This window comes from Melitaea cinxia, chromosome 14, assembly GCF_905220565.1.
Source record: "Melitaea cinxia chromosome 14, ilMelCinx1.1, whole genome shotgun sequence".
Classification (NCBI taxonomy): Eukaryota; Metazoa; Arthropoda; class Insecta; order Lepidoptera; family Nymphalidae; genus Melitaea; species Melitaea cinxia.
Genome location: NC_059407.1, coordinates 12,365,190 through 12,387,495, shown reverse-complemented (window position 1 = coordinate 12,387,495; position 22,306 = coordinate 12,365,190). Strand labels below are relative to the sequence as shown.

The following is a 22,306-nucleotide window of genomic DNA, read 5'->3' as shown; positions in this document are numbered from 1 at the left end:
ATTAGGGGTGGATTACATTTTACATTTAGGGGGATGAAAAATAGATGTTGTCCGATTCTCAGACCTAGCCAATATGCACACAAAATTTCATGAGAATCGGTCAAGTCGTTTCGGATGAGTTTAACTACAAACACCGCGACACGAGAATTTTATATATTAGATTAGATGTCACTTGCAAGGTTGTATGTTTTCATAGAATCTGTTGTACTATACAATCTCTAACCGACTTTAAAATTAGCTTTGTAATGGAATTGTAGCACACTAACAGCTGCTAAATAATACTGCTTTAAAGCTGTGTTGTATTCCTGTGGTGAGACAGGTGACCAGAGCTCCTGAGATGATTAGGGGTCGGACCGGCAACGCGCTTGCGATGCTTCTGGAGTTACAAGCGTCTTTAGGCTATTGTAATCACTTACCATCAGGTGAGCCGTACGCTTGTTTGGATCCTATTGGTATAAAAAAAAAAAAACAATTCAATACAAGTATATAGAGTAAGAGTCACAATGACGTAGCAAATGCTGTATATACACACATCAGCCTATCAGAGTCCACTGCTGGACGTAGGCCACCCCCTACCGGTAGCTTATCAAATAATATTATACATAAATATGTCGTAGTATGTAGTATGCATATTAATCAAATATGTCGTATAACAGATAGTTAAATTTCTTGGCAACGACTCTACAACAGCATAGCTTCGTTAAAAAAGAAAACGATATTTTATTATATAATTAGCAAACCTTAGTTGTAAAAATTAGTAAAACTACTAGCGCACTTCTTAATATTATGTAAAATATTAAAAGATAATTCTAAATAAGGGGGTCTATTTATTTATTAGAATCTCGACCCCAGCCTCTAGTTATCTCTATCTTGTATCTCTGCCTTTTCATATTTAAAATAAAAAAAATTCTAACATGACAATGAATCCGTTACTTTTAAATATTGTAAAATATTTGATAATAATTGCAAAATTACACAGAAAAAAATTCAAATTTAATTTTCATCACGTAGTGTTGTTTAATGTATCTTTAGCACGCCTATTAGACTTAATATTAGTTAATACTTATTAAGAAACAATATGTAGTAGGTACATATCAGTAAGAGCTATGACAAAATATTGGATATGAAATACTTGTTTGTTGCTAAATAATTAATAAAGTATTACAATTTGTCGAAAAAGTGTGATTACAAATATTTTTAGTTTTGTATGAGATAGAGCACAGGTTGAAGATGATAGTTAAAAGTTATATATGAAAACGGGATAAATTCTAATTGGCAATAAATCCTTTAAAATTAAACCATAAATGCAAACAATTCAAAACAATTACCATTATTTTGATACATCGATGTAACTTCCAAAAATACTTCTGGCCACTTAGACCGACACAGCCCCAGTACGTATTAACTGATATAAATCTTTCATTCAATAATAGTGTTAGCTGGATCTATAGAACTTTATCACATTAAAATTTGATTGCAGCGAATGCAGTTTTAATTACGACGAAGAAAATACGTTTGTCTCTTTCTACTCTACTGTAAAGCGTATTGTTCGAAATATTAACAGAATTCGCTGTCGCTTGTGAGCTGGATGTCCATCCATCGACGAGACGACGACTCTGTATGAAGTCAGTCAGTGCAGTGTTGTGAAGTAAAGTGGTCGCGCCGCTCGCTTGTTCCGTAACCGACATCGTATTTATAAACTTTATGAAACTGTTTTGATAGTGACATTTTTCAACTGTAAACGGTGTTAAATGACCGGATAACCGTGACTCTATTTTTTTTGTTGCCTTATTATTTCGTTTTGTTTTAATTTGTGTTAAATTAGTTGGTGCAGCCCTGTGTTTGTTAATCGGCGTGGAGTCGGCAGGAGCTATTTTGGCGGTTATGATGTAACTGTCAAGTCCCAGGTTCGATTTCCGTGGGATGGGAGAGAGCTGAAACGATGCACACCTCTATGATGATGGTGAGTATTAGTTTATTTTGAGAAGCTTGTTTTATGCCAGTAGTGTTGCATTTGATGCTAATTTACCAGACTTAGGTAAAAAGGAGTACGTCTAGGAACATTCTAGTTATTACAAGCTATTATTTATTTGAAAAAATACTATTGTGAAATCGATAAATAGCTAATTTGTACTACTGAATTTGATTTGTAGATCAATTTTGAAAATATCTATGACATAAACTTTAAATAAGAAACACGTTCAAGATATCAAAGATAGTAAAAAATACTGAAAAAGATAACATATCAATTTATAAATATATTGGATAGAAAATTATATTAAGTCTATAAAAAAAATTTAAACTATTAAAAATGTTGTAAAAACATTTGTAATATGTATCGTTTTTTATCCAGTAATTACTAATCAAGGTTAAGTGCTTTTATTAAAATTTAATTGTATTATTCTTATGTGAACCACGATGAAAAAGTTTATATATCGTATTATATTTACTAATAAATATAAAAATTTCTTTAGTATAGATTATTTTCACGGTGAACACTATAATAGTTTACGTAAACAAGGAAGTGATGGCCATGTGTTATATTGACCTTCCTTATTAATACAGCGAGCGTAGAGTATGTACGCCCTTAGTGTGTTAGGGTTTATAATTGTCACGATTTGTAGTTACACTTATTGAAAATTATTTAAAAAATTGTTATCATAATAATAAAACGTATATTGAAATTAAGTCGAATCAAAAACTAATATTTTTAATAAAAACAAGACATTCGTTCCATTATGTAATGTGTACATATTATATTTTATTATTTTAAATATATGTTTAAAGAACGTTTGGTAAATTTTTGTAGATTGTTTGGACTTTATACGGTATGGTATAATTGCTAATCGTTGATTTATTTTCATTACCCTTTTTTGGGATTTCGGTTATAAGTCCTCTCCCCTAATATGTTGTACTTCAAGGGTGGTCTCTTTTATAGAGCAATATTTTTTTACCTTTCGCTTTAAATAAGGGTTTTGTTTATGCGACGTAAATTTGAAAAGTTATTTTACATAGATTTAAAGAGAAAGTTTTTTTTTTCGCAGAAATATAACGCATTTAATAAAAATTTCGCACAAAATGCAGCCCGCGTTTATTTTTATGTAGTGCAGTCTCTATTAGGCAACCTTAAAACATAGAGTAAGACAGGGTATTTGCAGATGTTTAAAGGGGAAAATAAAACTAATTTATAAGCTATAAAATAGTAGTAGTAAAATAATAGTAGAATTATAAGCTATAAAAACATGTATAACTAAAGATATGAAATATGTTATAACTTTTCCAAGATCAGCTACTTTTTGTCATTCATATATGTTACGCTATTAACCGTGAACTTGTGAGAACGTTTTTTGTACACACCTATTATTATAGTGGACTAATCTAACGTGAGTACTGACTACGTATGTGTAGTACGATAATAAAGAATATTCTTTTTCTTTTCGGGGTTATAATGACAACGATTAATACCTTTTACAAGACTTATCTCACAATGATTTATTTCGAAACTTTTGTCAAAACATTTCGTTCGATAATTAAAAATCTGTTGAAATTTAGAGCAGAAGGAAATGAAAACAAAACTGAATTATTGTTTTTTATTCATTGTTTTCGCCTCGAGAGGTAAATATAATGTTCAAGAAGGTATGGGTATTAATCAAACTCAGTGCCTAAAATTATTGTAATTTAATGACACATAGGATTAATAGAATCAACGAATGAAGTATTAAATCGTTCTTTTCTTCAATCTTTTGAGTATTTATTTTTAAAATACGTAATTGAAAATAGCTAACATATTTAAGACCAAAAATTTGCTTTAAATTACCAGTGCACTGTAGTAATACGAACCACTGTCAATGTAGAGCAGTCATCGTAACATTGCTCTCGTGAACCAACCCATTTGTCTTACAAACGCAATATCCTCTTTGATTTCCCCTTCGTGTTGTCAGATTTCCTTCAATTATCAACCAAATTAAGACTCGGCTTATACATTCATTATATGATATTAAAATTTGCACGATAACGACCTTAGTTGTGTGTCAGTACCATAATGGTATAATTAATGCATCGCAGACGAGGTTGGTCTCGTCACGTGATGTAACGTTTTACGTTACTAACTAGATTTGCTTTGTCTTTTAGGAGATGGAATTTGGTAGTTTTTTTAAAGGTTTTATTTTGTTATGGTAACAGCATTGATTCTGAGTTGTAGATTGTTGTGATAATAAGGTGTAAAGATGTATATTTCGTATTTAATAACTAAGTTTATTTGGTTTTATTTATTTTTAGTAACAGTTATGTTCTCAGTCGTACGGTGATGTAACAATTACGTATAAAGTAGTATAATCATTATGTATATATTCGTATACGACTACAACATATTTGATGTTATTTATAAAGTAAATTAAGTAATACTCAGACGGGATTTATTCATAAGATTTAATTGCCCACTAAAGCTAGATTTTCGATTCAAAATGAAACGTCAAAAATACATCGCTAGTAAGTAAAATCCCAGAGACAGTTTATAGAAACCGTCATCTATTCGTTTAGTTTTAAAAAACGGTTGTTATAATCTGACGTGTGGCTGCCACCGGCTTGGAATGTGAGACACCGAAATTACAGATATATTTTTTGTGTTACGTTTTGTATAGGATAGTAAATTTTTGAATTCTTTAATGTTACTAGTTTTTGAGTCAGGTATAAAGATTAAATTTAACTTTAAGATTAAATTTAACTAAAAATATAATGATTAACTTTAGGTTTTAAGTTGAAGAACTTGAAAAATAAAAAAGTCTCAGAAATTAACAATGAAGCGCTTTATTAAAGATTTATGAAGATTGATAACTTGTTAATTTATTTAAGGTTTGATTAATAGATATGGTTAACGACATTATGTTACGTGAAGTGAGACATAATTGGTGAATATTGTTTCCAAGTACTAAAATAGGGTTATAGTTTTACCATTGCCTAATAAAATGTGCTAAAACAACTGTGCTAATCTTTGGAGTAACATTTTAGTCCATACGAGTATTTTAATAGTATCTTACATACGTATAGTAAAAATAAAAGTGTGACACCCGGTCCCTAGAGATGAGATCCAATATCGGGGGTCCGGAAACACGACCCATACAGAAACGCCCGACAAAACGAGTCAAGAGACATGTCTGCATTGTCTATACAAATATTTGACACGCGGGAGGCTTTGGTTTTGCTACGTTACCTCATAACTATTTACTGGGTGTACCGATTTTCATGATTCTTTTTAATCGAAAGGTGGTGCTTTTCATATGGTCCTATTTAAATTTAATCGAGATCTGACTAGAACTTTCTGAGTTATTTCTAATAATGCATGTTTACTTGACTAGTCGTTGTATTATAATTTTTTACTGGATGGACCCCTGTTTTATTACATTTTTTGATTAAGATCTAACAAGAACTTTTTAAGTCATCTTTCGTTATGCGTTTTACTTGAATATTTTTCGTTTACCTACGTTGTATTTATGGTTGATGTAATTGAAGTCGGTTTTTTTCGTTTGCGAGCTAACACAGTTATTATCCAGACATTCCCACGAGATCAGAAATTACGCGGGTGGAACCGCAAGGCATTCTGCTACAATTTTGATATAGTAACTTGACTATTTGACTGATTTTTTAAATATATTGTCAGAAAAAAAAATGATTAATGACCTCTCGTTATGAGACTAGTCGAGTTTTTTCTAAGATCGTTTCAAGGTCTTTTCAATGCTATATTAATTCTTTTGTTCATGATAACGAGTTCTGTTTGAACACACTCCATAACTACAGATATAAGACTTATTAAATTTTCTCATATATTTAACAGCATTATTATATCATATATTTATAGCTATAATTTCATGTTTACTAATTTTGATCTGTTTATGTCTAAATTGTACGTGAAATTAATTTAATATTGTAGCACAATTAAAGGTATTAGAGAAGGATTAGATCCATAAAAACAACCCAAAAGTTCTAAACCAATTACATATGAAGTTGTACAGAGGTACCGGTATCCGTGCGGTTAGCAAAAGGTTCCTTTTTTCGTTAGATTCAACGTTGCCGTGATTTAGAATTAATATACCGATATAGTTCGACGGGTTTTAATTCGACACTTCTTTAAAAGTGTGCTACCTTATACGGGGTGGTCTGATTTCGATGATTTTTTTAATCGAAAGCTGGTGCTTGTCCTATTGTTTAATTTCAATTTGATCGAAATTTGACGAGCACCTTTTGAGTTATTTCTAATAATGCGCATTTACTTGACTATATTTCTTCTTCCTACGTTGTGTTACTGGCCTATGTAATTGAAGTCGTTTTTTTTTTCGTTCGCGAGCAAATACAATTATTTAAATTTTATTATGTTATCTTGTTATAGGATTCTCTTTCAGAACAGTCGTTTGATATTTGTTCATATGAGACATGACTTTGATGCAATGGGGTATGTTACGTTTTATTTAGCTCGAGAATGTTATTGTTTTTTTTTTAATTATATTTTTATTACTGTAATTTATGGGAAATAAGAATGGCTAGTAAAGTATAGTAAAACAAATTAAGTAAAAGTAACAAGTTATCGTTTTTAATAACCGTTTTATTCTATATTTAAAATTAGCGAGAAAAAATAATTAATTTATTGATTGCTAGCCGACCCGCCCCGGCTCCGCACGGGTATTGCACCCGCTGATACTAAATATGAAATATAAAAAATATATTTACAATGTAAGCGCAAAAAATGTTTCATTTACGACATCATATTAGAAACCGCTAAAACTATAAGTGTTCCTCTACTAACCTAACCTTCCTCTGGAATTACTCTATTTACCTACTAAAGAAAACTGAATCAAAATCCGTTGCGTATTTTTAAAGATTTAAGCATACAGACAGCGGGAAGCGACTTTGTTTTATACTATGTAATGATGTATAATTATATCGCCTTTCCCAATTTATTTACTACCAATATTATTTACGATTCTAAACGATGTTGCGAGAACACAAAAATGCACTTAAAATTGTTACTTATTACCCAATCCAACAGGTTTTTTTCGCGTGAGGCAATTACGTTTATTGGAGAAAGTGTGGACCGTCGTTCAATACTATTGTTGATTAAATAAAGGTATTAAGGAGTATTACCGATTATATTATCTGTAGATTGAAACCGTGACTGTCGGTTTAGTGTTACAAAACACGAAGAGAATTTTTTTTACGTCTGTCGCCTTAGTAGAGCGTTTTGTCCGACTACGAAGATAGCGAATGCGGAAAGAACTGCAAATTAGTTGAGAGATGATTGCAAGAAGTATAGTTATGTAGGATTTAACATGATTATTATTAGTAGCAGTTACTTACAGTAGTTACTGCTTCTTATCTAACTATTCGAGTAGGTATAGTAGCAGAAACGTTGCCAAAAGTACGGATTCCTAAGGGACTACGAATAAGTTCGCAATTTCTGGGAATTGTGTAGGAAACTGCGTCCAATGCAAGTGTACGTTCAGATGTGAATTGATCTATTTTATTTTATACGTATCTGAATTCCTAGATAGACGCTTTTGTGTCTGTAGCTGATAAAAATCTCTCCGTGTCTTACACTCCCATGTGTTAAAATAACTAAATGTCACTAAATAGTTTTATATATAAACTACTACACTAAATAGCCACCTAACAAAGATAATTATTTTTTATTTATTTCTTTGTATGTGTCTATGTATAATATGATATATATTCTAAACTCATATCGATATCATTCTTGAGTGCTATAAGCGTCGATATTGATAACGTTATCAAAATTACAATATGGTAACTTTATATAATCGTCATGTTTTTGTATCGTTATGCTATGAAGTTTGAGTATTTATTTGATTTATATTTTTTATACCAATATTACCGTAACGTTAAAATGCATGTTTTTACTGTCCTAAGGTAAGGTAAGGTAAGGTAAGCAAATACAATAGCATATGGACGCCTGCAACAGTGTTATTGCTACTGTGTTGCCGACCTTATCCCTGACCTTTCTCAGCAGCCTGACTACCTTACCATAGGAATACAACGCTACTAAGCTAAAATTCCTGCTGTGCCCTACTTAAATAAATAAATAAATAAAATAATAATAATATGTGTATTACTAGCTGACCTCGCAAACGTTGTTTTGCCATATATGTCATTAACCCTCTTAATCCCCCTCCTTATAACTTAGGGGTATGAAAAATAGATGTTGTTTGATTCTCAGACCTGAATGTTGGGTGCATATCGGGCACCCAAAATTTCATAAAAAATGATCCAATCGTTTCGGAGGAGTATGGTAACTAATATTGTGACACGAGAATTTTATATGTAAGATTAAAATTACTTAACATTAAATAAGATAAATCGCGTTGGTCTTATCGAAAAGAGGGTTTTAATTAAACGTTAATTATAATAACCGTAAAATAGGTTGAAAGTTATTCAAATAACCCGAATGAATAAAGAATACCGTACATTCTGATGACACAAAACTGAAACGTATATTTTATTTATTGAGTTTCAATCCCACAGGTTACCGTGAATATTTAAAAACATTCATATCAACACATCATTATTAAACTATGTACACGAGAAATACTCATTTTTGTTTATTCAGGCGGAGATTTTTTAATGCATAATAACGTGGCTTCATTCTTCATAAGTGTTGTTATTAGTTAAGCATGCAACGCACGAATGAACAGACAACATGATGTTTATACATAAAGGCTTTGTATTTATATGGTTTTTAAATTACTCTGTTGATATTGCTAAGTCAGCTAGTATATATATATATATTCTTTAATGTATGTTCGGGGATAACTTCGTCGTTTATGAACCGATTTTAATAATTCTTTTTTTTTATCAAAATGTAGTACCATGATAAGGAAACTAGGATCTGATGATAGAATCCTAGAGAAATCGAGGGAAACTCTCAAAAATCGTAGTAAGGACGTTTGTTAATTTATTTCCTCTACTTACGTTGTATTACATGTCGATGTGATTGAAGTCGGTTTTTTTTCTAAATTCTACTGATTTAATTCGCTAAATAGTTTTAGATTTCTTACGCATTACGTAGTTTAAAAGATCTATCTTTCTCGACACGTTGACACAACGGTCACAACACTGGTTTGTGGCTCTTGCGCTGGCGGTTGAGGTTTCGATCTTTGCACATGACAAACTAAATAATAATAAATTTATTTATTACATTAATTACATAATTATACACTTATAATTTATTTATTTACGAACTATGAACATATTAATATACAATATTTATTTTTAACCACACTACTCATTTATTGAAACAAACAATTATTGAAAATATTAAGTAACCAGTGACATTATGTCAATTTGTATTGGCCATACAGATATTTGTCGTGGTCTGAGTGTTTGTGCAGTCCTTGTAGGTCTCCCCACCATGCCTCGGAGAGCATGTTAAGCCGTCGGTGCCGGTTGTTATCATGTACACCTGATAGCGATCGTTACTCATAGTAGGGAATACATCCGCCAGATCACATTGGAGCAGCGTGGTGGATTAAGCTCTGATTCTTCTACTATATGGGGAAAGAGGCGTAAGCCCATCATCATCTTATCAATTTGATAGTAAGACGTGCTTGCATATATCTGTCTAAACAATTAAGTTTCCGAACTAACAGAAAAGCATTGCAAGAATTCTTGCTACTTTAGAACGAGTTCAAGATTTATACAGTAAATCATAAGCCACTGATCTTTGTAAATATACACAGGCTTCGTTGCATGTTAGTCTATTGTGTTTGCGTTTATTCAGTTAAGATGAGGAGACTTTACATAAAATAGGATCATGTACATAATTGTATGGGATAGACATCTTAGACAACAAGTATGTCTCAATGACAAAATGTTATGTTTCTTAAAACCAACTCCTATGTCAGTTATTGCAATCGTAGTTCTAACAAACTAGTGGTCGCCCAGTGGTTGAAATTCGACCATAATTAAAAATTTAAATTAAAGAACACCAAAAAATAATTAAAATATAGAACCTTTTTAAAAAATTTCAATTTGACTACAGACTTTGGCAATCGACAATAAAGTATAATATGCGTGTGTGTGTGTCAAATACACGGTAGTGTGTGTAATGTTATTTTTTATTGATTTAATATATTATTATGGATAATTTAAAAAAAAATATTAGCATTCTGCACTTTTTCCCTAAATAAACTATAAGTGTGCGAAATTTCATACTCCTCCGTCGGCGCGATTTTCGTAAAAAGGGGTACAAAGTTTTTGCTTCTATATCTAATAAATGACAGATTTATCTGTTGTGTAAAATAAAATAAATGTAAATTCTAATAGCTGCTTTTTTGATATTCGTATAATTAATAAATTTTCCAGAATATTTAAAAGTAGTTATGAAATAAAAGAATTTATTTTTCTGCATTCAATTTAAAGCTCTCAGTCCGTACGCGTCCGTTTATTTTTATATTGTTCGCAGAGCTGATGCAAATACACGAACAATGTAAGATAATTAAATGCGGCATGAGTTTGTATTAATAGTAATTTGCACGTTTAAGCGCTTATATCATTTCCGTTTGATAATTTAATTTATTTTTATAAATTTTATTTAAAAAAAGTATTATAAATTGAATTCAATTTTTCCGACAGTTTAAAAGGCGATATAGAAAACGCTGGATGATCTTATCGAATTTATAAATCGAAACATATTTTAAAAAACATTTTTATACCTAGTATAATCCCAAATTGGTATTGCGGATGTTGGCGCATATCTTTCTTCGATTCGATTTGTTATGCCTCGAGGGTTGGTTCCACACATTTTAGTCGCCTCTAATAGAAATTTTCCAAGCTATCTAACTACGGCCAAAACCTTTGCGGCCCGGAGACAATAAGCTACTGCAAACCTATATATATCCTAATAAAAACATACATTTTAAGACATAAAGCTGTGTATAATAATTTATTTATTATCAGAATACAAAAAAAAAAACGTAAAAATGAACATACACAGAAAATATAATAATTTAAAAGTAGTCCATAAGTTTTACCACCATCGCCAACGGAACTTGCTACCAACTTTATAATCGATTTCAATGCGGTCGAAAGTCAAGAGTTATCACGTTTGGTTAATTTTAACTTGGAAATATGTACAAATGTCGAGTGGTAGCGTAATTACCATATGCACGTTAGTTAGCAAAGTTTAATGACACTATAAATCTTTCGGTCACGAAAGGATTTTAACTTTATTTTGTGAATCACGAAAGTCTGAGACGCTAGAAATACATCACTATTTTCGTGATTTTAAACACGTATGAAACTATAACTCCGTTGTGATATTTAATAATTATGAATGTTTAATGAAATAATTGTGTTTGCTCGCAAACGAAAAAAAAACCGACTTCAATTACATCGACGAGTAATACAACGTAGATCGACGAAAAAATAGTCAAGTAACAACGCATTATCAAAGATTACTCAAAAAGTAGTTATCAGATCTCGATGAAATTTAAATGTGACCACATGATAAACACCGGCTTTCGATTAAATTAAAAATCATTAAAATCAGTACACCTAGTAAAAAGTTATTGCGGATTTTCAAGAAGTTCCCTCGATTTCTCTGGGATCCCATCATCAGATCCTGGTTTCCTTATCATGGTATTAAACTAGGGATATCTTCTTTCCAACAAAAAAAGAATTATCAAAATCGGTACACCTAGTAAAAAGTTATTGCGGATTTTCAAGAGTTTCCCTCGATTTCTCTAGGATCCCATCATCAGATCCTGGTTTCCTTATCATGGTACTAAACTTGGGATATCTCCTTTCCAACAAAAAAAGAATTATCAAAATCGGAACATCCAGTAGAAAGTTATGCGGTATAATACAACGTAGGTCGACGAAAAAAGCGTCAAGTAAAAACGCATTATTAGATATAGCTTGAAAAGTAGTTGTTAGATCTCAAATAAATTTAAATGGGACCAATTGGCACACACCACCTTTCGATTAAAAGAAAATTTGTCGAAATCGGTCCACACGGGCAAAAGTTCTGATGTAACATACATAAAAAAAAAAATACAGTCGAATTGAGAACCTCCTCCTTTTTTGGAAGTCGGTTAAAAAGGAATTATAATTAACACGGATTATTAGATTACAATGCTATAATTTGGCTATATCTAATAATATTTAAGTTTCGTTTCGAATGTAAATAGTCTAATAAGACAATTTTTGGCGCTATGGTCAAAGTAACTGGCTAAATAAATAATCTATCTCTATCTCGAGCAGATTCTTGGTACAGTCGTTAAATATTTCATTCAGCAGCCAAAATAAGGAACGTTAATTTAATTTTCTTCGTAGTACCTAAAATGTTCCAAGTTTTACGAGCTCTAATTTCGTTCACAATTTGTAAACGATTATTCTTTTTCAAATGTTTCTAAAATTCTATTTCAAGATAACTTTATTCAAGAATCATTTAGAAATCTCTAAGGAATAAAAACGTCTTATTTTTCTCAATATAAAATAAGATTTTTTTACAACCTTTTAAAAGTTTTCGTAGGTCAAAAGTCGATGGAATTCGTCTTTGTATTTCTGCATGAAGTAATGCTAAACGTATTTTACTTCGAATGAAAAGTTTTGAGTACACAGCCTTCACCGTGTTGATACTTATTTAAAGAACCTTTAATACGGGCAGGTAAGTGCATGTTTTGTTATCTATCTTGCAGCAACATATCAACGTTACAGTAATGGAGAACTATTTAAATTTAAATATAAACACGCCAAAAGAAATCTTATTGAAAACGAAATAAGATGAAATATCGTATGATATAATTTAATTTGTGTTAAATCCTATCGAAGTATCCGTAATAGAATTTTTGGATAAGCGAAGATAACCGCAGGCTGCGTCAAGGACACGCCGACTTGTAGACTTGTCGATATATTCTGTAAATATTGGTACAATAATGAACTTATTTTTTAAATGTATATTTATTTTGGAAGTGCAAATATTTATCAACTGATGATAAGTGATTGGAAATTTTATCAATCGATTGCGGATTTAATAAATGTATAAGGAAAAATTCTTGTTATGTACAAGTAACACAGTTGCTCTACGTTGTGAAGTAATAAATTAAGTTGAAGTCAGCGTAACTATTCAATAGTAATGCAGTGAAGTGATTTATCATTAATATAGCAATTTGCATGAAAATTAGAACTAGGTGAACGGGTTTCTTTAAAACCAGAACTACTCCAAAATTAAACGTAAGCTAACACAAGAGAAATACATCAAGCGACTCGTCACAGTTTGTTAATAAGTGTTATTATATCTCTGACTGAGTGAGTGATACATTCATGATTATATATAGGTAACTGACAAATACATTACACCTGAAGCATCGTCATAGTCCAAAAGAGCGCGCGGGAAGGCGGATGCTTTCTAAAATTAACGCAACGTGTCGAAAAAACGCGTAAACAACGCCCTTTATAGGTTCGTTACGTTATGTACTTGAGATAAAAAGAACATTTAGATATCTTACTCATTGACGTAGGGCGTGTTAATTGTACCGCTATGTTGCATGAGAGTCGGATGTTTCTTTATATTGCACTAGCATCCGCGGCTTCGCAAGCGCATTACACGGTTTCAGGTGTTCCGTTTTCTATCATTAAATGAATTACATTGCTCAGTGATAATGTAAAATTGTGTTGGTCAACGAATTATTAAGTAAAATCGGTGTATTAGTTTTCGAGTTTACTCCCAAAAATATCAAATCTTTATACTTAATAATAGTAAAAGACAGTACACGAGGTTTTCAGTCCGTAACATAAATATCTTTTGTAATATTACTATTACATTTTAATTCTTTATCAGTAAAGGTGTAGTCATTCGTAACATCTTTCATATTATGGTTTTTAATATCAGTATGAGCAGTTTCTGCCCTTTGAATAAATAGGTCGACAGAAGCAGTCGCTAATTTCGGTAAAATATACTTTAAAACTGCTGTTTCATGATATCGTAACAACTTTGAAAGGTATATTATGTGTAGATGTAGTCTTCGATCAATTTCGTTCTACCACACATCACTAGTCAGTTCATAATCCTAATGGATATTTAGGGTGCCGAAAGTCATAGTCCATTGTATTTGAGGACTTTCTTCATTGCCTAGATTTATATGAAATATAGTCTGTTTCTAATATATTTGGTCATCTCACCCCAATGACCTACGTCTTCCATTAGCTCTGAAAAGCGTATCGCTAGGATGTAGTGCTAATGAGCGTTACACTTTTGTTCATACAAAGATTAATAAATCGACTACATGAAAGATCTTGACACTTACACCAGTTCGTACTAAACTTTAATGTAATAAGAACATTCTCACTTGTTAAAAGTTATACGTATATTATAGTAAGAAACGTAAAACTAGAAACAGCTATCTATAGTTTCAAAGAAAGCACAAAATAGTGTATCAAACTTCAAGTTTGTTAGATGTTAACCGTAAAGAATCTTCTTGTCTATGCGTTCTTCTGAAACTTGGTACTCAGTACAGCAGACAGATGACCTACTTTTTTAAACTATGAGAAACCGAACAAAAAATACAATTATTTAGAATATAAACAAAAGTATGTTTATTGGTATGTTTAAGTATGTTTAATGATTTAATCTTAAATTGTTTGTAATAAGTAAGTTTTAATTTATATCCAGCTGACCCGGCTAACTTTGTACTACATTTTTTTTAATTTTTATCATCATCATCATCATCTCAGCCTATCGCAGTCCACTGCTGGACATAGGCCTTCCCAAGTTCGCGGCAGCTATCCCGGTCTTCCGCAAAAAAAATTTAAATTTTTATACTGTTGTATAATTAATTGCACCGTTGCAGCTGTGAAAGTTATCATATGGCATGTTGGCATATGTATATTTTAGCAATTCATTTTTATGTAAATAGGTTTTAACACAGTTTCATAGACGAAGATGTTTAATAATGTTCATATTCGTATCGGAATACGCAAATGAATAATTCCGTTCGACATACGATCTTTGAAGATTTATTAGAGGTTTAAAGATTTTAAATCAACACCGATACGTTGGCACAACTCCAGATGTGTGTAAGATCTTTCATTAGCCCAGTCCGTGTACACGTACCGTCTGTTGTTTTATGATACCATTTTTTTACAATTTGCAGTCTATGACTTAAAGTATTGTGAAATACTAAGATATTATACCTAGTCTACTGGCCTTTAGAAAATAGTGAACCATCGCCGTCACTAAGGCTGAATATAGAACAAAGAATTAGAACGCTGCATTCAAATTGTTTAGTTGCAGTAAGACCTTCAGATAGGCGTTCTATTTTACTGATTTAATTGATTAAGGGGTGTGTTCGTGCTAAGTGTCATAAATGAGTCACTATTTTCTTAACGCGTATAGACTACAAATGGCAACTATACTGTAAACTTGTAAATAACTCAAAACTGGTCATCAACTGATTTCATATTAAGGATAAGGATATCTATATATATTAAATTTAATATATTTAACTACGTTTTGTAACTTTTAAATGGTTTAACCAATACGTTATTTCACCTTTCGTTGCTTTTTAAGTACTAAAAGGAATATAAATTCCCGGTAAGTTACGCTACTCGATTAAAAATAATTGCGTATTTGCGGATATAAGATTTTCTTCCGAGAAACGGAGTTTTCTGATAACAGATTATGATGTTTTCGTTAGCAACCGAGCGAATGAGATCGATTTCGAAAGATGAATTCTAAACACAAGGTCTTGAAGCTTTAAATTTAGCGGTGAAATTATTAGTTGCGTACGATCCATGTGATCTATCTATTGGTCCGCTTGAATAATTAAGTCAATGAATTTTCCGCTATGTTACTTCAATACAAGTCTTTCGTTGTGAACGACGGTAGTGTTTATAGTTTCGTTTCACTCATTAATATTCGGTTCCTTTATTCAGAAACGATTCGTTTTCTTTCCTTACGAAACGTTCGCGCCCTAATGCGTGTTCGAAAATGAATACTTCGCCAGTCTTTAGTAAAAGTTAGTCTTACGCTTCAGCCTGTAATATCCCACTACTGGGCATAGGCCTCTTTCCCCATGTAGGAGAAGGATCAGAGCTTAATCCACCACGCTGCTCCAATGCGGGTTGGCGGATATATGATAACAACCGGGACCGACGGCTTAACGTATTATAATAGTCTTAGTGCTGTGCATTATCAATGGGTTTACATATTTACATATCTGTCATACTGAGTGTTTCGCCGGTTGCCACTTCAGTAAAGCCATGCATTGAGTTATGTAACACGGTGTTTACCTATTTCTAATTTGATTACTTTTTAAATATATTACGTAACAAGTAAGGACTGATTACAATTATATTATTTTATTTCGAATCCTAGAATAGAAGTTTATTGTTTTGTTATCGTCTAATGCATATTCATTATTAACTAGAACAAATGAAAAAAATTTAAACTTCCTCGAATTCGATCTTGTTATTTACTAAACATAATAAATCAGCGCTAATTTTTCCTTGAAACTATTAAAAATAAAATGACAAACGTCTATTAAATTAATTGAAGCAGATAAACAAAATTTTTAGATTTTAAAAATTTTGTTCGGGTAGTTAAAATTAAGTTTTTATATATTATATATAAAATATTATATCTAAATATTATAAATAAAAGATCATACCACTTTTATATTACTTAGTTTAAAGTTACTGAGTAGACATTTTATTACAAAAACATACTTTTGATATTGATCCACTAGATCGAGAAATAAACAAAAAATTCTTCTGCTTTGTTTCATTTGAACAGGCGCTACAAAATTAGAGTCGAATCTCCTTGTCATCGTAATTGTAACATTACCGTTGTTTAAGACGTGAAAGTGTAAATAAATTAAGTATTTACAATTCTCTTGAAGATTTTAACTCTTAAACAGGGTTGCTACGTCACATTAAATAAAATTAAAACCCGGTAATTACCCAAAGAAAAAAACATCTTTCAATCATTTGAATTTGTTTTTATTTTATAAATAATTCAAAATAGCTTCTGACGTATTTTTAAAAATGTAAGAATTTAATGATTTTAAAATGCTGATCTTCATTTGAAGATAAATAAAGATTTCAAAAGGTTTTATTTATTACAATTTCTTAATAACCTAATATTTCTGGAGGATAGATCACATGATTGAGATTTCATGTACAAGTAGATATTTATTTACTATTAATTTACTTATTTTGAAACACACAAGTATTGAAACTATTGAAAAAAAATATAATTTACTAAAACATGTTGGTTTTGCTTTCGCGCTATAGTTTAGAACTTTACGAGACTCAGAACTTTACTCTGATTTTGCAAGTATATAAATTATAAGCACATCAAAGCATAGTAGACGAAAATGATGACAGTGGACCAGGCTGAACAAAGTGGAACCAATGTACACAATAAAGCTAACTGCGAAGTGGTACAGAACTATATTTAACTCGGCTCTACTATATCAAGTACTGGAGGATGTGGTAACGAGATCAGACGACGGTGCGCCATCACCAGGTTTGCTGTGGAACGGCTGGGCAAGATTTGAGGAGACTGGAGGACTACCAAGAAGACTAAAGTCAGGTTGATGAAATGCCTTGTGTTTTCAATCTTTCTCTATGGAGACGATACTCTGTCTCTGAGACTGCAGGATCGCCGTAAAATCGACGCATTAGAGATGTGGTGCCGGAGACGCTTCCTAAAGATCCCGTGGACGTGTTTCGCACCAACGTATCCATCCTCAGAGAACTTCGTATTAATGACAGACTATCAACAATTGTACAACTACGAATGCTGAAGTTCTTTGGTCACATCTCTAGAAATGAGAACTCGATGAGACTGGTGGTTCAGGGTCAGGTCCATCATGGTCCAGTGTATCGCGATGCCTTCAACAGATATGGAAACATGTCGCCAGGAGAGTGACCTTCGGAAATGTTATCGATCCACCAAACACCCCACAATGTCGTCAGCGCAACCACGACCACTCTGACAAGAGTGTACGATTAAGAACAAACATCTTAAATTAAATACTCCTCAGTTGGAAGCCCTATCGCCTCACAGCACCTAGTTATTTACGCTCGGATAAACGACTGGAATCATTTCACTTTGTTGGAACCGCGTTCGATTTCACCGCAAGCGTCGCACGCGCACTCCATTGATAATGAAAATATGCATAACATATTTTTACGTTTTACATTATCTAAGACTAGCCGTTAGCTTATTTGCTTAAAGTTATAATTACAAATTACTTTAGATAAGTTATGAAATTTATCATCTGAACAATAGCACCATATTATATGTATAATACATATATTTGAATAATATAGGTACTAGTACTTAGAATATATATAAAAATAAAAATAATAATTGTAGAACTGAGATAAAATAGGATCTTAATAATTTATATTAATTATCCTGTGATTATATTTATATAAAATAAACATTCAAATAGTTATAAACATACTGACAAATTATAATTTTCTAATATTATGTATGAGTAAGTACATATAAAGTCATATATGCCTATAAATATATTAAATAAATGAGCTCTATGTAAAAGACGATTTGTTTTATAAAAATTTAATCCTTGTACAACAAAGAGTTTAGATTCCTAGCACGACTGTGTAATTAGAATCGTTTGACCCAGTTTAATTGTTGTGATTAAAATGATTTGATCTGAATACATATGACATATGTCAATTAATTAAGCTACATATATATATATATATATATATATATCAATTAATGTTTGTGATAGAGATAAAAATATAGAACATTATGATTTTATTTATATAACAAACGCTGACAAGACAGACGGTAAACTGTCTTACGAACGATTAAATGCGTGACGTTGAAATAATCGTTTTGTATTCTAAAAATTTTCGATTTTTTTTAAATTTATAAAACTAGGTCGGTAAACAAGCGTATGGCACCTGATGGTAAGTGATTACCGTAGTTTACAGACGTCTGCAACACCAGAAGAATCGCAAGCGCGTTGCCAACACTATCCCCAATTTCCTCTAAGAGCTCTGGTCACCTTACATACCAACAGCAACATAACACTGCTTGAAAAGTCTTATTTAGCTGTGGTCTTCTGTAAGTTCGAGTTGGACAGCTCCATATTTTGAGTAGGAAATTTCCTGCTGTGTCTTATCTCAGTTAAATTAATTTTCATAATTTTTCATAACATAGAAACCTTCTACAGATAATTAGAAAAGAGACTACCTGAAGTAAAGTATAGAATGAGTAAGGACAAAATGGGTAAATTTTATATTATTTAACAAATTTTAATTACACAGGATAATTTTATTGGTTTCTCAGTTTCAGTTTTCAGAGTTCTTGATTGAAAAGTATGTAACCGTTTCATGAGTCCAACATTCACCTAATACTGCTACTGACTCAATAAAAAACCATTGATATGCAGAAAAGTATGACGCATAGGTACTTATGAACAAAAATTTGTCATTCATAGCTAATTTCATTCATACGTACCTGTTTACAATTACCTAAGTCTGTTATTAACTTTGCTGAAAAGAGTTAATATATGCTTTATGAGTTTTAATTTTCGTACCTATTAACATACTTTTAGTTACGATTAATGAACTAACGATAACGATACCTACTAATACTGATAAGGGAATTAAATAACCAGAAGCAGTTTAATTTATAAATAGATTAAAAATATAAAATCAAAGTGTAAATAAAATATAGATAATTATTTAAAATTATACTGATTTTTGAAATTATAATGCGCATATTTTTTTTTAAATGTCGTAGTGTTAATCTCATTACTCTTTTATTATAGATTTTCTATAATTATTATTAATTTATAATTATCTAAAATCTATTAATTACATGGTAAACTTACTTTTAAATATTGTATTTATATGGACGCAAATGTATCCCTAAATATGTGTCATTGCGTACGACTTAGTATCTAAGTAAAGTGATAAATGTCTGAATCTACTTATGGAACGAAGCCAGTGGCCTGTTGCGTAACCTAGTTGACTTGTAAGGTATACTATCATAGTATGTACGCTAAAATATAGTGCCGTTCAAGATATTGAACCCAAAATCGATTACGAAAGTTTAATAAATATTTTTCAAATGTTATGTTATCAGCTTTTAAACACTTGTGTGGTGTTTTAATTTTATATATTTATAAAAAAAAAACGCAAAATTTTCACATATTATTTCTAAGAGGAAAATGCTAAGACGCATCAGTTATCCGTTGGTTAGCAAAGGTTTTTGAAATAACTTGTTCCATTATTACTTGCAATTTCACAGAATTAAATTTTATGTCTCAAAATATTTTTTCAATTATCAAATATTTAATACTTATAACATATCGAAATTGTATTGAGTAAGCTAAGTTAAAAATATACAATAATAATGAAACAACTTTTTTCCGATTTTATCGCTGTTTATTATGTTAGTCCTCCCGTGACCATTATACCACAACAGTTTGCTGTAAAGTATCCGAAACGTCGAGCATGAAAAAAACATTATAAATCGCGATAAAATCCGAAAAATCAGTTTAATTATAATGAATGAAATTCGCATAAACATTAGAAAACAATATAAAAATATGTAAGTTTTTTCTGAGCCAAACTTCATGGATATAATATATAGGTATTCATTATTTCGTTATTAAAATTTCATTAGAACACGTCTTAAATTTAAAACAGAATCAAAAACAATAGCATCTGTCATAGCTACGATTGCCAGTTTTTCTTTATTGTTAAAACGTTTTTTTAACGATGGTTTGCAACGAAGCGAGAAATGACGTCACTTTCAAGGTTTTGGCAAGGAAACCTGGTCAACGCGTCGATGTAAATAAACAGAAAGTTTATTTTTATAATCGAAGAAGGTTATCTAAGAGTCATCTTGTAAACTATAACTATTTTAAAAATAGACTAATGTGCATGACTTGGTTTTTAGATCGATAAATTAAAAATGCGTCTAGCCCGTGTTGCAGTTTGCATTAAGCCTGCTTTCTGCTTCGGGAGCAGTAGCTTGGATTTTCGCCTCATAACTGTTAGCCATAAACCGGACCTTAAAGCCTATCTTAGGCAAAAACGACAGTGTGTGTATGTTATATAATTATAAACAACCGCTCTGGTGTGGTGTGCGGCGCTTAAACACCGACGTGGTTAAACGGTGGATTCGTTGCCCGCTCAAGATGGATAATTTTATTTGTATAAATATTTGTTTCATTGTAGATGTCTGTCTTTTGGGTCTTCCCACCGTGCCTCGGTGAGCATGTTAAGCTGTCGGTCACGGTTGTTATCATAAATAACTGATAGCGTTTGTTTTCATATTAAGGAATATATCTGCCAACAAGCAGTGACATAGAGAAGGCCTATGCCCAGCAGTACAATTTTACAATCGAAATCGTGTGTATGTTAAAGATATTTATTTATTTACATAATATGTTTTTTGAAAAAGTGCCCCCAAATGCATCGAACGTACTACAGCAAGTATCCGAGTGCTTTATAATTAGCTGATAAGGATGCGTTCACAATGTAAACATGGTCGAGTCTTGATAAATTGTTGTGTATTCTTTATCAACGTTTAATATTATAGAAATTATTACAGTTACACGCGTCGGTCCTTGAACACGAGTATTGAGAAGTTTTGTAACAACGGAAGAAATATACACGAAAAATGAAAATACGTGCCAACCTTTTTCTTATCTATGTACTCGTAGGTATATAAAAATAAATTTCCGAAATATTTGTACGAGTAAATCTTCCAACGAATGTGCCAAGTCGGATATATTTTTTATTTTCGTTATTGTAAGTACAGCGTTGGTTTTAAATTAAAAAAAAGACGTAGTCAACAAAAAAAAACAAAACTGGCTTTAAGAGTTAAGACATTCCCTGAGTCAGATTTATGAAATTTAAAATGTAATCTCTGTTTTTTAAATTATTATTAGTAATTTAAAAAAAAAAACAAAATCGTTCTAATTTTAAACAAGACGAAATGAACAATTTTAACCGCATTAAACTTAATATTCCAATGTTTTGAGTCATACCATAATATTGTTTTCTTTTTGGATGAAAAACTTTTTTGGATTTCATTGTGGTTTATGAAGGTTTTTAATGCCTGACGTTTCGGATACTTTACAGCAACCATGGTCACAGGAGGACAATGGAAAGTTGTTTCATCATACCATAATGTAATGTAGCCTATAATATACCCAAGTAAACAAGCTTAGTGATGCAATATAATTTTTTGAAATAGGACTAGTATATCCTGCGATTATAACGTTCAAATAAACCAATAAAC

General features: G+C 31.3%; 1 protein-coding gene across 1 annotated transcript in view; it reads left to right on the top strand.

The window, feature by feature from the left end:
• Positions 1–1,604: 1,604 nt before the first annotated feature.
• The window catches only part of LOC123659790, a 130,181-nt gene continuing 109,479 nt past the window's right edge, over positions 1,605–22,306 (top strand). Inside the window, exon 1 of the mRNA XM_045594963.1 lies at positions 1,605–1,963. Within this exon, the coding sequence (XP_045450919.1) occupies positions 1,943–1,963 (21 nt within the window). The 5' untranslated portion in view covers positions 1,605–1,942. The remainder of the gene's footprint in view (positions 1,964–22,306) is intronic.